The 17,270-nt window shown below is 38.5% G+C and overlaps 2 protein-coding genes across 3 annotated transcripts; both read right to left on the reverse strand.

The window, feature by feature from the left end:
* Positions 1-639: 639 nt before the first annotated feature.
* On the reverse strand, positions 640-10,789 carry LOC123773652 (myotubularin-related protein DDB_G0290005-like). 2 transcript variants are annotated; one of them, XM_069312431.1, is made up of 3 exons: positions 10,726-10,789; positions 3,636-3,773; positions 640-2,376 (listed from the first exon to the last, which is right to left on the reverse strand). In XM_069312431.1, the coding sequence occupies exons 1-3, from the start codon at positions 10,728-10,730 to the stop codon at positions 1,965-1,967; spliced, it is 555 nt and encodes a 184-aa protein (XP_069168532.1). In that variant the 5' UTR covers positions 10,731-10,789; the 3' UTR covers positions 640-1,964. The 2 variants fall into 2 exon arrangements, with proteins under 2 accessions (XP_069168532.1, XP_069168531.1); XM_069312430.1 differs by lacking the exon at positions 10,726-10,789 and adding an exon at positions 4,921-8,006.
* Positions 10,790-12,099: 1,310 nt separating this feature from the next.
* On the reverse strand, positions 12,100-15,384 carry LOC138356418 (integumentary mucin C.1-like). Its single transcript, XM_069312561.1, has 3 exons — positions 15,336-15,384; positions 14,686-15,195; positions 12,100-14,106 (listed from the first exon to the last, which is right to left on the reverse strand). Exons 1-3 carry the CDS (start codon positions 15,382-15,384, stop codon positions 13,538-13,540), a joined length of 1,128 nt encoding a protein of 375 aa, XP_069168662.1. The 3' UTR covers positions 12,100-13,537.
* Positions 15,385-17,270: the final 1,886 nt, after the last annotated feature.

Consider the following 17,270-nt stretch of genomic DNA (forward strand, 5'->3'; position numbering starts at 1 on the left):
ACATATTATAAAATTAATGAAATCTACAATTTTCATTTGTTGAGGAAAAGTCCTGGATGACAAGACAATATAGAGCCAACGGGAAAGGGCAGTTGGACTGCATCTTCATTGTCTACCTAAAAGTCTTTGATGCAGTGGCATCCCAAATATTGCTAATAATTTCTAAAAGAATATGAGCGGATTAATATAATTTTGAACAGAATGATAAAATCTTCATTGAAGAGTTTACTGGGCTACGTAATCTACTGGGCTATGAGTAGTAATAATAAGGAAAGTCCAAAATTCCATGTTGCCGTTTTACGTTAAAGTTTTTATATGAACAAGTTGACTTGTACAAGCGAGTACATAACCAAGATGGATGAGGTGATACAAGGTGTCACAGAGGTCAATAAGCCCTCTGTAATTACGTTGTTTCATATGATGACTGGTCCAGTGTACTGGATACAATATGTTTTGTTTTGATGACGCTAGAATACACCAGAGTGAGCTCAGGTATACCATTTAGACGATGGTATGATTTGTGTATTCAAACTACGAAGATGATAGAATAGTATACATTCTACTAGATGAGTTGTAATGATCAAAGTCACGCCATTATTATACGTGGAATCCTGGATTGGAATTCATTTAGTCTATACATGCAGTATATTAATCTTTATTATTCAATTGTTTTTAACAAATACAGCAGTAAAATGCCTGAAATCATTTGAACAATATCAATCTTCGTGTTATTTAGACAATAATTCCCTTCACCATTATATATAATGTGCTTCAAGTCATGTGGACAATATCATCATGTCACTTAACAAAAATTCTTCGTGTCACTTTAAATTAATAAGGAGCCTCTCGTCATCTCAACAATCTTTTGTAACGTGTTATTTGAACGTGATTCTCGCCTCAGAATTATTACATTTAAGAAAAAGAACATAAGAATGAAGGTCTCTTCAGAAGGCCTACTGGCCCATACGAGGCAGTTTCTATTTACATCCACTCAATTATTCAACTTCAAGATGTATTAATGACCGAAACGTTGCATGTAATTTGTGGTGTGATAAAATATACAAATATTCTACCCACTAGGTAACTACTGTAATCTGCTAATGTGTATTTTTTCTAAATAAAATATTATTAGTAAGTGAATAGAACTGAATTTACCTGCAAGTATTCTTCATTTGACATTATTACAAAAGTAATTAGGTTAAATTATCTTAAAACATAATCACTGTAACCATTATTGATGTTGTTGCTTTGTTGATGTTGAGGGTGTTGCTTGCTTTGTCGTTTTGTGATGATATTTTGTTTGTTTCGTTATACATTTTAATTTGCTTCTATTATTACTCCTTTTTTGTCCTTGTTTAACTCTTGATGGTGTTGTCGTTCATTTTATTCGTGTGTGTTTTTGCAATTTTAATAGATTCTTTCGTTTTTATGTTACCCATTGTTGTTCTTCTTCTCTTAGGTGTTTACCTAAGAGAAGAAGGTGTTTCTTAATTTTGTACATTTTTCTTGAACCTTTTTAAGTTTCTTTTGGGTTCATGATTTTGTTATGAATCTGTCATCAACCCTTTTGCATCTATCTTGTTGTTATTTCTGTTACGAAAAATGTAAAGATAACATATACAATATCTTTTTTAAATGTGAGCAGGTGTTGTCTGTGCTACGATGGTCGTATTACGAAAATCCAAACACGTGTCGTTTCTCAGTCAATGGTCTATACGGTCGTAGTTGGGGTAGTGGTGGTGGTAGTTGTACTCACCTAGTTGTCCTTGCGGGAGTTGAGCTCTGGCTCTTTGTTCCCGGTTCACAACTGTCAATCAACTGGTGTACATATTCCTGAGACTACTGGGCTCTATCATATCTACATTTGAAACTGTGTATGGAATCAGCCTCCACCACATCACTGCCTAGTGCATTCCATTTGTTAGCTACACTGACACGGAATTTTTGTTAATTTCTCTGTGGCACTACCCCGAGCCAGTGGTGATGGTGGTTGGGGTAGTGGTGACGGTAGTTGGGGTAGTGGTGACGGTAGTTGGGGTAGTGGTGACGGTAGTTGGGGTAGTGGTGACGGTAGTTGGGGTAGTGGTGACGGTAGTTGGGGTAGTGGTGACGGTAGTTGGGGTAGTGGTGACGGTAGTTGGCGTAGTGGTGACGGTAGTTGGGGTAGTGGTAGTCGTGGTGGTGGTAGTTGTGCTAGTAGTGGTTGGCGTGGTGGTTGTAGTTCTCCTCCTCCTCGTTGTGCGTCTATGATGATGTTCGTGGCTGTGGCGGCCATGTCCGTGGTGACCGTTGTGGCCCTGGTGACCGTGGCCGCGTCCGTGCTTCTGGCGGCTGTTTCTCCTTAATTCAATGTCAGCAACATCGCTCTGTTCGGCCCTGCAGTGTATAATACATATTATATATTAACAAATACAAGTATTTTTTACATACATATATATATATATATATATATATATATATATATATATATATATATATATATATATATATATATATATATATATATATATATATATTATTAAATATGACCGACAAAGTATGATTAATAATTCTAACACGAATTTTCTCGATCTTTCTTACGTTTCTTTTCACTGTTGATGGTAATTCAAAGATCAATTCTCCAAAATTCATTTTTATTTCTAGTCTGACGCGACACTTGAGCGCGTTTCGTAAAACTTATTACATTTTCAAAGACTTTAGTTTACAAACACACAACTGAAACTGAACAGAGCTTACACATCTTCAGTTTTATATCTACATTTGGGTGAGGTGGATGAGGTGAAAACAAACTTTCAACAATGGGTATTGAATGGGTATTAAATTCAAACACAAGACAGAACACGAAACAATGGGTATTGAATGGAAGTAATTGTAGAAAACCTATTGGTTCATATTTCTTGATGCTTCTATATTGGAGCGGAGTCTTGAAGTGGGTAGAATATATATATATATATATATATATATATATATATATATATATATATATATATATATATATATATATATATATATATAGTTTATATATTTATTTATATAATGGAAATGGAAAGAGGAATTATACGAGAAGGAAATATTATTAATAATAAAAAAAGCTTCACAGTCAAATATTTCATGTTACCAGTGAACAAATTCTGCTAATATTAAAGACAAAACACCTCAGACACTTCTCTGGTCATTGGATATTAAAGGTGTTTAGCATGATACGAGATTACAGTTTATTTCTTAATTTAGATCTTGACTGGAAAATGGAAATATCATTGCGTTCTCATTTTCCTCACTACGTTATATTCCTGGATAAGCAACAGACTCGGTAGCTATCTAAGGGACTTTTCAGGGTCAGAATCATATGACCATAAATTACAAGTACAGTATGTATTCACTCTGAATGTTCTCTCAACAGGACACATTAGTGCAGCAACTAAAGAAAACAGTGAACAATTGTGCATCGTGGGGCTGGCTGGTGACGAGGATACGTTTTTGTCAACTTCTAAGACGAACAATTCTTACGATATTGATCAATAAGAACACGCCAGGTGTAAGATGGTTCATCTTTGAAACCAAAAAAAAAAAAAAAAGCAAAACTATAGGGGAGAACTTCAGTTTTCTTTTAGCAGTTTACTCAAAAGTTTTCGTACCTGTCCCCATCGTCGTCTTCAAAGACGACCCGTTCTGGACGGTCGTCGGTGTCGCCAAGTGCGTCGTAATGGTCCTTCAGAACGTAGCCTGAAGTGGCACATACGAAGGCCAAAAGACCCAGCAGCACGAATTTGTACCTGAGGGGGAGAGGTGAGACAAAAAAGAGTGAGAGGTAAAATAGTTAAAGTGACGCTGATAAAAATGTTTGGTGAGGGCAGGTTTGTTGATAGTGAGGTCAAGGCCACCTTACCTTATAGGTCAAGTATGTCATGGCCTGAAACCTATCAACACCAGGGGTAGTCCACTAACACCAGAGGGGCCCCATCAAGATGGTGTTATAGCTGTTGAATACCCGCACAGACTAGAGGATGGGGGCCCGTAAACAGATCCGGCTGCGAATGGGGTAATATATATTGATGATGGGGGGTTGACGATTACGTGGATTATAATGACAATGAGGTGGATTACAATTATCAGAATGAGACACTTTTCGTAACTACACAAATCCCTGCAGATCGGATAGACTTAAGAAATTTACAGTTGTGACATATATAAACTAAATTAAGTTAATAGCAATGCTATCATGGGTGAGAAAGCTCTCAGCATACTCATTTACAACGATAACATCGTAAACGTAAACATCAGCTCTAGGCAATACAAAATGGATCTGGTTATCACCAAGAAAGTAATGGTTATCATACAGGAATGTCAAGCGTTGAATTGATGATTTTGCCTATTCACTTCGTGATTTGACAATGAACTATTAATTTACACGGAACTATCGACCAATCCTCGAAAAATTACTTAGCCACAGTACTGCATTATGAAATAAAAGTGGACTGTATTGCAGGTAATACGACCAGGTTTTCCATTATCAAGTCGATTGACAATCGACTTGATTATGGTCCAGGACGGACCAAAACGTCGTCGTCTCTTCAATTACTAGTGTGTGGTATATCCAACATTTTTCAGCCACTTTATTGTGACTTTTCATCTCCATAACACTGCCTGTCTCATGAGGTCTTATATTTATGTTAGATAAAACTTTTTTAGTTTTTTAGGAAATCGGTAAATTAGAGAAACCTTGGTTTGAACAAAAGGTAAATTTAATTGTTTGCACAAATAAAACGCAAAAAGCTAAGTCATAGCAGTTAAATAGCGTCGTAAATTTATAATACATCTAGCAGAGTTTGTCTTAGAATAACTACTCTCAAACTTTGCACAGAACAGCAAAGAACATATGAGCTTCCAATTGGACAGCTTAACCACAGCTTGAAAACGCACCTCATGTTGAAGTTTAGTGAAGGTGAGGTGACGGTTGAGAGCAGCAGGCTGTTGAAGGCAGCGGGCTGGTAGAAGGTGGGAATGACACAGGTCTGAGAGGGGAACAGTTATATACAGTCCAACGATCTAGCCTCCACGTGTGTGATATGTTGATTAATGGCCGTTGATCTTCCATTCACTGCTAGAGACGCAGAACTATCAAGTTCATGTCACAAATTCTGCTAATGAGACAGTCGCTTTTATTAGCCGCATTTGCAGTTGCATATTTTATTGCAATCGCAAATTGTATTTCAAACGACAGCTGTGTGTGGCCACGTGTATCTCTTTTGCTTCGTTGTGATCTCCTATTGATCCATGCAGAACTATCCATTACCAACGTCTTTATGTGGAGATTCGAAGAAGACTGCCGTTACAACAGCCATTAGAATAAGTTTGAATTCGCGGGCTGAAGCGCATCATAACTGCGACTAACATAAATTCAAAGGTAAAGAGGGAAAAAAAAATTCTGTCTGTTGAAAACTTTTATTTTGGATCAAAATATGGATATAACAATGGTTTATGAGAGAAGAAACGTTAAAGAAACTGCGGTAGAGTTTGAAACAATTACACAAAAATCAAGAATGGATATTGAGAACCCATGTGTGAACGATACGAGAATTAAAAATTCTACACAGGTGCTGTATATTAGGAAAATTCTCTCGGTGAACGATACAGTAACAATGCTGAACACAGAAGGAGGAGATCATAATTCAGGTGACAAATTTCTTGGCAGAACACAAACACAGATATCAATAAAGTACTCGAACTTTAATTACCAGACGAAGGCCACGAAAGAGATCCGAGTGTGAGACTTGAGAACACACAAGTTACCACAGAGGGAAACAAACTTAAGTCTATAAATATTTAACTAACAAAGGCAGCAGCAGGAAGAGACAGCATCCCACTTTAGGGTCAGGAAGACGCATTATGTTTATCTCTCATGATAGTCTTCAATGCATCCAAGGAAAGGAGAAATAGACCGGAAAGTTATTCAACTAATAATGTTCTTCCGATTTTCACAAAAGAACAGTCATCAGCCCCTTACACAAGAATTTCTTATATAGATATAATCCATAAGGCAATATTACACATAGTTAGAAAATTAATGAAATCTACAATTTTGATTTGTTGAGGAAAAGTCCTGGATGACAAGACAATAAAGAGTCAACGGGAAAGGGCAGTTGGACTGCATCTTCATTGTCTACCTAAAAGTCTTTGATGCAGTGGCATCCCAAATATTGCTAATAATTTCTAAAAGAGTATGAGCGTGATTAATATAATTTTGAACAGAATGATAAAATCTTCATTAAAGAGATTACTGGGCCACGTAATCTACTGGGCTATGAGTAATCACAATAAGGAAAGTCCAAAATTCCATGTTGCCGTTTTACGTTAAAGTTTTTATATGACCAAGTTGACTTGAACAAGCGAGTACATAACCAAGATGGATGAGATAATACAAGGTGTCACAGGGGTCAATAAGCCCTCTGTAATTACGTTGTTTCATATGATGACTGGTCCAGTGTACTGGATACAAAACGTTGTGTTTTGATGACGCTAGAATACACCAGAGTGAGCTCAGGTATACCATTTAGACGATGGTATGATTTGTGTATTCAAACTACGAAGATGATAGAATAGTATACATTCTGCTAGATGAGTTGTAATGATTAAAGTCACGCCATTATTATATGTAGAATCCAGGATTGTAATTCATTTAGTCTATACATGCAGTATATTAATCTTTATTATTCAATTGTTTTTAACAAATACAGCAGTAAAATGCCAGAAATCATTTGAACAATATCAATCTTCGTGTTATTTAAACAATAATTCCCTTCACCCTTAAATATAATGTGCTTCAAGTCATGTGGACAATATCACCATGTCACTTTACAAAAATTCTTCGTGTCACTTTAAATTAATAAGGAGCCTCTCGTCATCTCAACAATCTTTTGTAACGTGTTATTTGAACGTGATTCTCGCCTCAAAATTATTACATTTCAGAAAAAGAACATAGAACATAAGAATGAAAGTCTCTTCAGAAGGCCTACTGGCCCATACGAGGCAGTTTCTATTTACATCCACTCAATTATTCAACTTCAAGATGTATTAATGACCGAAACGTTGCATGTAATTTGTGTTGTGATAAAATATACAAATATTCTACCCACTAGGTAACTACTGTAATCTGCTCATGTGTATTTTTTCTAAATAAAATATTATTAATGTTATTAGTAAGTGAATAGAACTGAATTTACCTGCAAGTATTCTTCACTTGACATTATTACAAAAGTAATTAGGTTAAATTATCTTAAAACATAATCACTGTAACCATTATTGATGTTGTTGCTTTGTTGATGTTGAGGGTGTTGCTTGCTTTGTCGTTTTGTGTTGATATTTTGTTTGTTTCGTTCCTGTTTTATACATTTTAATTTGCTTTTATTATTACTGCTTTTTTGTCCTTGTTTAACTCTTGATGGTGTTGTCGTTCATTTTATTCGCGTGTGTTTTTGCAATTTTAATAGATTCTTAAGTTTTTATGTTACCCATTGTTGTTCTTCTTCTCTTAGGTGTTTACCTAAGCTGCCATTCATGTTCTTGCTGCCGATCCTGGCTGTGTTTTTGTCGTCACTGTTCATATTCTTAATGTTGTACATTTTTCTTGTACCTTTTTAAGTTTCTTTTGGGTTCATGATTTTGTTATGAATCTGTCATCAACCCTTTTGCATCTATCTTGTTGTTATTTCTGTTACGAAAAATGTAAAGATAACATATACAATATCTTTTTTAAATGTGAGCAGGTGTTGTCTGTGCTACGATGGTCGTATTACGAAAATCCAAACACGTGTCGCTTCTCAATCAATGGTCTATACGGTGGTAGTTAGGATAGTGGTGGTGGTGGTTGGGATGGTGATGTTAGTAGTTAGGGTAGTGGTGTTGGTAGTTGTACTCACCTAGTTGTGCTTGCGGGAGTTGAGCTCTGGCTCTTTGTTCCCGGTTCACAACCGTCAATCAACTGGTGTACAGGTTCCTGAGCCTACTGGGCTCTATCATATCTACATTTGAAACTGTGTATGGAGTCAGCCTCCACCACATCACTGCCTAGTGCATTCCATTTGTTAGCTACACTGACACGGAATTTTTGTTGTTAATTTCTCTGTGGCACTACCCCGAGCCAGTGGTGATGGTGGTTGGGGTAGTGGTGACGGTAGATGGGGTAGTGGTGACGGTAGTTGGGGTAGTGGTGACAGTTGTTGGGGTAGTGGTGACGGTAGTTGGGGTAGTGGTGACGGTAGTTGGGGTAGTGGTGACGGTAGTTGGGGTAGTGGTGACGGTAGTTGGGGTAGTGGTAGTCGTGGTGGTGGTAGTTGTGCTAGTAGTGGTTGGCGTGGTGGTTGTAGTTCTCCTCCTCCTCGTTGTGCGTCTATGATGATGTTCGTGGCTGTGGCGGCCATGTCCGTGGTGACCGTGGTGACCGTGGTGACCGTTGTGGCCCTGGTGACCGTGGTGACCGTGTCCGTGTCCGCGTCCGTGCTTCTGGCGGCTGTTTCTCCTTAATTCAATGTCAGCAACATCGCTCTGTTCGGCCCTGCAGTGTATAATACATAATATATATTAACAAATACAAGTATTTTTTACACACACACACAAATATATATAGATATATATATATATATATATATATATATATATATATATATATACATATATATAAATATTTCATGTTACCAGTGAACAAATTCTGCTAATATTAAAGACAAAACACCTCAGACACTTCTCTGGTCATTGGATATTAAAGGTGTTAAGCAAGAGACGAGATTGCAGTTTGTTCCTTAATTTAGATCATGACTGGAAAACGGAAATATCATTGCGTTCTTATTTTCCTCACTGCGTTCTATTCCTGGATAAGCAACAGACTCAGTAGCTGTTAAAAGAACCTTTCAGGGTCACAATCATATGACCATAAATTACAAGTTTAGTATGTATTCAGTCTGAAGGTTCTCTCAACAGGACACATTAGTGCAGCAACAAAAGAAAACAGTGAAGAATTGTGCATCGTGGGGCTGGCTGGTGACGAGGATACGTTTTTGTGAACTGCTAAGACGAACAATTCTTACAATATTGATCAATAAGAACACGCCAGGTGCAAGATGGTTCATCTTTGTGACAAAAAAAAGGGAGCAAAACAATAGTGGAGAAATTCAGCTTTCTTTTAGCAGTTGATTCATAAGTTTTCGTACCCGTCCCCATCGTAGCCTTTGAAGACGACCCCTACTGGAAGGTCGTCGGTGTCGCTGAGAGCGTCGTTCTGGTCCTCCAGGACGTAGCCTGAAGTGGCACACATGAAGGCCAGAAGACCCAGCAGCACGAAACTGTACCTGTAGGGGAGAAGAGAGAAAAAAGTGTGAGGTAAAATAGTTACGGTGACGCTGATAAGAATGTTTGGTGAGAGCAAGGTTGATGATAGTGAGGTTAAGGCCACCTTACCTTATAGGTCAAGTATGCCATGGCCTAAAACCCACAAACACCAGGGGGATCCACTAACACCACGGGGATCCACAAACACAAGGAAGGTTCCACAAACACCAGGGGGATCCACTAACACCAGGGGGGATCCACAAACACAAGGAAGGGTCCACAAACACCAGGGAGGGTCCACTAACACCAAGGGGCCCCATGAACATGGTGTTAAAGCTGTTAAATTCCCTCTTTGACTAGAGGATGGGGGCCCATAAACGGATCCGGCTCCGAGCGGTGTGATATTAATTGACGGTGTTGATGATGAGGTTGACGATTACGTGGATTATAATGACAATGGGGTGGATTATAGTTGTCCGAATGAGACACTTTTTGTAACTACACAAATCCCTCCACATCCGATAGACTCAACAAGTTTACAGTTGTGACATAAATAAACTAAATTAAGTTAATAGCAATGCTATCATAGATGGAGAAGCTCTCAGCGTACTCATTTACAACGATAACATCGTAAACATCAGCTCTGGGCAATGCAAAATGGATCTGGTTATCAACAAAAAAAGTAATGGTTATCATACAGGAATGTCTAGAGTTGAACTGAAGATTTTGTCTATCTATCTGCGCACTTAAAGATTCGGTGATTTGACAACAAACTATTAATTTACATGGAAATATCGACTAATCCCCTAAAAATTACATAGCCACTGTACTGTATTATGAAATAAAGTGGACTGTAGTGCAGGTAATACGACCACGTTTTTCAGCTCGGTATCGAGCTCGGTATCAATAGTTCGGTCGATGGAGCTTCGGCTTATCACATGGGGTGTCCACTGTTCGAATCTCCTATAGAGCTCAGGTGAATGGAAGGTTAGGTTAATGGGTTACTTTTGTAATGTCCCTTGTAACACCATTAGCATAAAATGTAGTTGGTTTTTTGACACAATTCATACTTTAAACTTTTGCCCCAACGACAAATGATAGACGACAAAACGAATTCCATAACACTGCCTGTCTCATGAAGTCTTATAATAATGTTTAATAAAACTGTTTAGTTTTTAGAAAATCAGTAAATTAGAGAATTTAATAAGGTTTGAACAAAACGCAAAATTAGTTGTTTGCACAAAAAAACACAAAATGCTAAGTCATAGCAGTTAAATTGCGTCGTAAATTTATAATACATCAGGCAGAGTTCATCTTAGAATAACTACTCTCAACCTTTGCACAGAACAGCTAAGAACATGTGAGCTTCCAATTGGACAGCTTAACCACAGCCAGAAAACGCACCTCATGTTGAAGTTTACTGAAGGTGAGGTGACGGTTGAGAGCAGCAGGCTAGTTGAAGGCAGCGGGCTGGTAGAAGGTTGGAATGACACAGGTCTGAGAGGGGAACAGTTATATACAGTCCAACCATTTAGCCTCCACGTGTGTGATATGGTGATTAATATGCCCTTGAACGTTCATTGACCGCTAGAGACGCAGAACTATCAAGTTCATGACGCAAATTCAGCTAACGAGACAATCGTGCTGAAGTTTTTAATTAGCCACATTTCGCTTGTTCATATTTTGCTTCAAACAACAGCTTTGTGTAGCCATGTGTATCTCTTTTGCTTCGATGTGATCTCCCATTGCTCCATGCAGAACTATCCAGCACCATCGTCGTTATGTTGAGATTCAGAGGAAACTGTCATTAGAACAGTCATTAGAACAATTTTCATTACTCGTAAGCCAAGACCGATTTTGAATATTTTAACTTTGGAACTATCACATAGGAAACTATCATATTATCATATTTAGAACCTGACGAAGCTGCAAGCAAGAGCTGTAATCCGATTTAAGCTAAGTTGAAACCTACTCCTAGAGGCCTATTTTTGTCATGAGCCAGTTATATGCATCAATAGGAATAAATTTTATTCACTAAGAACATTAGGTAACAATCATATAAGGAACAGGATGAACCTGTAGCCAACTGTGTGCCAGAGTCTTCATGTGAGCAGTTGACCTGATCTCCCCGTGTATCAACCTGTTGAGTGAACAAGTTTCAGATGCGAGTCAGCCTAGGAGTAAATGACTGCTGATGGAGTGATGCTTTTTAGAAAGGCACTTCCAGTATGACACTTGAAAGTTGAGAGCCTATTCCTAAGGATGCGAACTACTGGTTGTCCAAGGATATGGGCCAGGTGCGAAACTTTCAGAATATTGTCTTTGTACATAACAACTACTAACGTCACGACGGTATAGCAGGCTCTGATATTCAGACCATTCCAACCAGATTTGGTCAAGACCAGAGATGAGCCTTCTTGCACGTCTCTCCAGTTTTTCGAAAAGTCTAATGAATGATGGGCAGGCACCTCCCCCCCCCCCTTCCACATCATTCATTAGGCATTCTCCTCCTCTCTTTCTATCTCTCTCAACATATCTCTATCTAAAAAAATTAATATATTTTTTTCAAATAGCTACCCCATTGTTACGTATATTTGGGAAGTTGGTAGGGGCCAACCAGTATGGTGTGGCGGTCAAAAGAGAGAAAAGGCAGCTTTAAAGTTACAAAGGCTGAAGTTTGAATATCGGAAAAATTATTTTCATTCGCCCGATATCAGTAATTTTGTATATTACAGTAAGAAACAGAATTTAGGATTGGAATTAATTCAGTCAATACCATACAGTATATTCATCATTATTATTCAAAATTATTAACAAATACAGCAGTAAAATGCCTAAAATCATCTGAACAATATTAATCTTCATGTTATTTAAACAATAATAATTCCCTTCACCATCAACAATAATGTGCTTTTAGTCATGTGGACAATATCTTCATGTCACTTTACAAACATTCTTTGTGTCACTTTAAAATAATAAGAAGCCTCTCGTCATCTCAACAATCTTTTGTAATATGTTATTTGAACGTGATTCCCGCCTCAAAATTATTACATTTAAGAACATAGAACATAAGAACATAAAATTGACGGTCTCTGCAGAAGACCTATTGGCCCGTACGAGGCAGCTTCTATTTATATTAACTCAGACACACAACTTCAAGATGTATTAATGACCGAAACATTGCATGTAATTTGTGGTGTGATAAAATATTCAAATATTCTACCCACTAGGTAACTACTGTAATCTGCTCTTGTGTATTTTTTTTTTTAAATATAATATTATTAGTAAGTGAATAGAACTGAATTTACCTGCAAGTATTCTTCACTTGACATTATTACAAAAGTAATTAGGTTAAATTATCTTAAAACATATTCACTGTAACCATTATTGATGTTGTTGCTTTGTTGATGTTGAGGGTGTTGCTTGCTTTGTCGTTTTGTGTTGATATTTTGTTTGTTTCGTTCTTGTTTTATACATTTTAATTTGCTTTTATTATTCCTTTCTTGTCCTTGTTTAGTTCTTGATGGTGTTGTCGTTCATTTTATTCGTGTGTGTTTTTGCAATTTTAATAGATTCTTTCGTTTTTATGTTACCCATTGTTGTTCTTCTCTTAGGTGTTTACCTAAGCTACCATTCATGTTCTTGCTGCCGATCCTGGCTGTGTTTTTGTCGTCACTGTTCATATTTTTTATTTTGTACATTTTTCTTGTACCTTTTTAAGTTTCTTTTGGATTCATGATTTTGTTATGAATCTGTCATCAACCCTTTTGCATCTATCTTGTTGTTATTTCTGTTACGAAAAATGTAAAGATAATATATACAATATCTTTTTTAAATGTGAGCAGGTGTTGTCTGTGCTACGATGGTCGTATTATGAATATCCAAACACGTGTCATTTCTGAATCAATGGTCTATACGGTGGTAGTTGGGATAGTGGTGGTGGTAGTTGGGATAGTGATGTTAGTAGTTGGGGTAGTGGTGGTGGTAGTTGTACTCACCTAGTTGTGCTTGCGGGGGTTGAGCTCTAGCTTTTTGTTTCCGGCTCTCAACAATCACTCAACTGGTGTACAGATTCCTGAGTCTTTTGGGCTGTATCATATCAACATTTGAAACTGTGTATGGAGTCAGTCTCTACAACATCACTGCTTAGGGCATTCCATTTGTTAGTTACTATGACATTGAAAAAATTGTTTAATGTCTCTGTGGCACTACCCCACTATGACTGCGCCATTGGTGGTGGTAAGTGGGACGGCAGTGGTGGTGGTTGTGGGCGGCGGTGGTTGTTACGGTTCGGTGTTGATCGGGGGGGTGGTGGTAGTGGAGCGGCTGTGGTGGTAACTGGGGCGATATTGGTGGCTGAGGTGGCGGTGGTGGTGGTTGTAGCTAGGGCGGTGGTGGTGGTTGTAGCTAGGGTGGTGGTGGTAGTTGGGGTGGTGGTAGTAGCTGGGGTGGTGGTAGTAGTTGAGGCAATGGTGGTGGTGGTAGCTGGGGTGGTGGTGGAAACTGGGGCGATAGTGGTAGCTGGGGTGGTGGTGGTGGTGGTAGCTGGGGTGGTGGTGGTGGAGGTAGCTGGGGTGGTGGTGGTAATTGGGGGGGTGATGATAACTGGAGCGATAGTGATAGCTGGGGTGGTGGTTGTGGTAACTGGGGTGGTGGTGGTAATTGGGGCGGTGGTGGTAGCTGGGGTGGTGGTGGTAATTGGGGGGGTGATGATAACTGGAGCGATAGTGATAGCTGGGGTGGTGGTGGTGGTAACTGGGGTGGTGGTGGTAATTGGGGCGGTGGTGGTAACTGAAGCGATAGTGGTAACTGGGGTGGTGGTGGTAATTGGGGGGGTGATGATAACTGGAGCGATAGTGATAGCTGGGATGGTGGTGGTGGTAACTGGGGTGGTGGTGGTAATTGGGGCGGTGGTGCTAACTGAAGCGATAGTGGTAGCTGGGGTGGTGGTGGTAATTGGGGGGGTGATGATAACTGGAGCGATAGTGATAGCTGGGGTGGTGGTGGTGGTAACTGGGGTGGTGGTGGTAATTGGGGCGGTGGTGGTAACTGAAGCGATAGTGGTAGCTGGGGTGGTGGTGGTAATTGGGGGGGTGATGATAACTGGAGCGATAGTGATAGCTGGGGTAGTGGTGGTGGTAACTGGGGTGGTGGTGGTAATTGGGGCGGTGGTGGTAACTGAAGCGATAGTGGTAGCTGGTTTAGTGGTGATAATTGGGGCGGTGGTGGTAACTGGAGCGATAGTGGTAGCTGGGGTAGTAGTGGTAATTGGGGCAGTGGTGGTAACTGGGACGATAGTGGTAACTGGGGTGGTGGTGGTGATAATTGGGGCGGTGGTGGTAAATGGGACGATAGTGGTAACTGGGGTGGTGGTGGTAGCTGAGGTGCTGGTGGTAGCTGGGGTGGTGGTGGTAGTTGGGGCGGTGGTGGTAACTGGAGCGATAGTGGTAGCTGGAGTGGTGGTGGTAATTGGGGCGGTGGTGGTAACTGGGACGATAGTGGTAACTAGGGTGGTGGTGGTAGCTGAGGTGGTGGTGGTAGCTGGGGTGGTGGTGGTAGCTGAGGTGGTGGTGGTAAATGTTTCTGTGGAGGTAGCTGGGGCGGCGATGATGGAAGTTGGGGCGTCGGTGGTGGAAGTTGGGGCGGCGGTGATGGTAGTTGGGGCGGCGGTGGTGGAAGTTGGGGCGGCGGTGGTGGAAGTTGGGGCGGCGGTGGTGGTAGCTGGGGTGGTGGTGGTAAATATTTCTGTGGAGGTAGCTGGGGCGGCGATGATGGAAGTTGGGGCGTCGGTGGTGGAAGTTGGGGCGGCGGTGGTGGTAGCTGGGGTGGTGGTGGTAGCTGGGGTGGTGGTGGTAGCTGAGGTGGTGGTGGTAGCTGAGGTGGTGGTGGTAAATGTTTCTGTGGAGGTAGCTGGGGCGGCGGTGGTGGTAGTTGGGGCGGCGGTGGTGGTAGCTGGGGCGGCGGTGGTGGTACTTTTGGTAGTAGTGGTTGGAGTGGTGGTTGTAGTCGTCGACGTTCTTCTTTTATGGGTATGATGATAATGTTCGTGGCTGTGGCTACCATATTCGTGTCCGTGCTTTTCGAGGCTGTTTCTCCATAATTCAGTGTCACCAAAATCGCTCTGTTCGGCCCTGCAGGGTATAATACATTATTTATATTAACAAATTCAAGTATTTGTTATATATATATATATATATATATATATATATATATATATATATATATATATATATATATATATATATATATATATATATATATATATGTCGTACCTAGTAGCCAGAACTCACTTCTGAGCCTACTATGCAAGGCCCGATTTGCCTAATAAGCCAAGTTTTCATGAATTAATTGTTTTTCGACTACCTAACCTACCTAACCTAACCTAACATAACTTTTTCGGCTACCTAACCTAACCTACCCTATAAAGATAGGTTAGGTTAGGTTAGGTAGGGTTGGTTAGGTTCGGTCCTATATCTACGCTAATTTTAACTGCAATAAAAAAACTGACCTCATTCATAATGAAATGGGTAGCTTTATCATTTCATAATAAAAAAAATAGAGAAAATATATTAATTTATGAAAACTTGGCTTATTAGGCAAATCGGGCCTTGCATAGTAGGCTGAGAAGTGAGTTCTGGCTACTAGGTACGACATATATATATATATATATATATATATATAAGCCCGATAGAGGGCTTCTATCCCTCTAACTAGTTCTCTTGCATCAGGGTATAGTTGGAAGAGGAGTTCTCCAAAAGTGATGATCCTTTTTCGACGTGAAGAAAAAGAAGTGAATAATTTTAGAATGTATTACACTTATTATAAAATTGCACACTATATATATATATATATTTATATATATATATATATATATATATATATATATATATATATATATATATATATATATATATATTTATATATATATATATATATATATATATATATATATATATATATATATATATATATATATATATATATATATATATATTTCATTGAATATGACCGCATATTCTGTATTTATTATTTTCTGGTTTAGGGCTTCTATCCCTCTAACTATTTTCTTAGCATCAGGGCTTAATTGAAATAGGAGTTCTCCAAAACTCATTTTCGTACTTTTAAGGTGAAGAAAAGAAGAGAATTACTATAGAGTGTATTACACTTATTTGTATAATTTGCACGACGTTTCGAACCTCCATGGTTCATTCTCAAGTGAACAGATCTTTACAATACTAGTTGATTTTATACCCGCATTAGGTCAGGTGATAATACAATGAAGGTGAAAACACGGGGGGATACATAAGGGATAAACATAGGGGCTGCAGAAGGCTTATTGGCCCATACGAGGCATCTCCTATCTAAACACAAAGATTAATCCGATGTAATTGGCCTGTTATGTTGGACATTGTCTTCTGTGTTGGCATCGATATGTTCTTATCTTGTCCTTACTCTCATGGTAGGTAGAGTAAATAGTTCCGTGATTTGGGTGTTCATGGTAGGTCGCTCTATTCTTATGTATATGTAATATGTAATATTCTTATGTAATAAATATTTATTCTTAATATTCTATAAATAATAATTTATAAAAAATAATATTCATAATATTATAATATTATTTAAAAATAAATAATATAATTTATAAAATAATATTCTTATGTAATAAATACAGAATATGCGGTCATATTCAATGAAACATGTTTGAAAGAAAACCTGCTGCCAGTATACACCAATATATATATATATATATATATATATATATATATATATATATATATATATATATATATATATATATATATATATATATATATATATATATATTATTTATATATTTATTTATATAATGGAAATGGAAAGGGGAATTATACGAGAAGGAAATATTATGAGTAAAAAAAATGCTACCCATTCAAATATTTCATATTACCAGTTAACAAATTCTGCTAATA

The sequence above is a fragment of the Procambarus clarkii genome, chromosome 72 (assembly GCF_040958095.1).
Source record: "Procambarus clarkii isolate CNS0578487 chromosome 72, FALCON_Pclarkii_2.0, whole genome shotgun sequence".
NCBI lineage: Eukaryota > Metazoa > Arthropoda > Malacostraca > Decapoda > Cambaridae > Procambarus > Procambarus clarkii.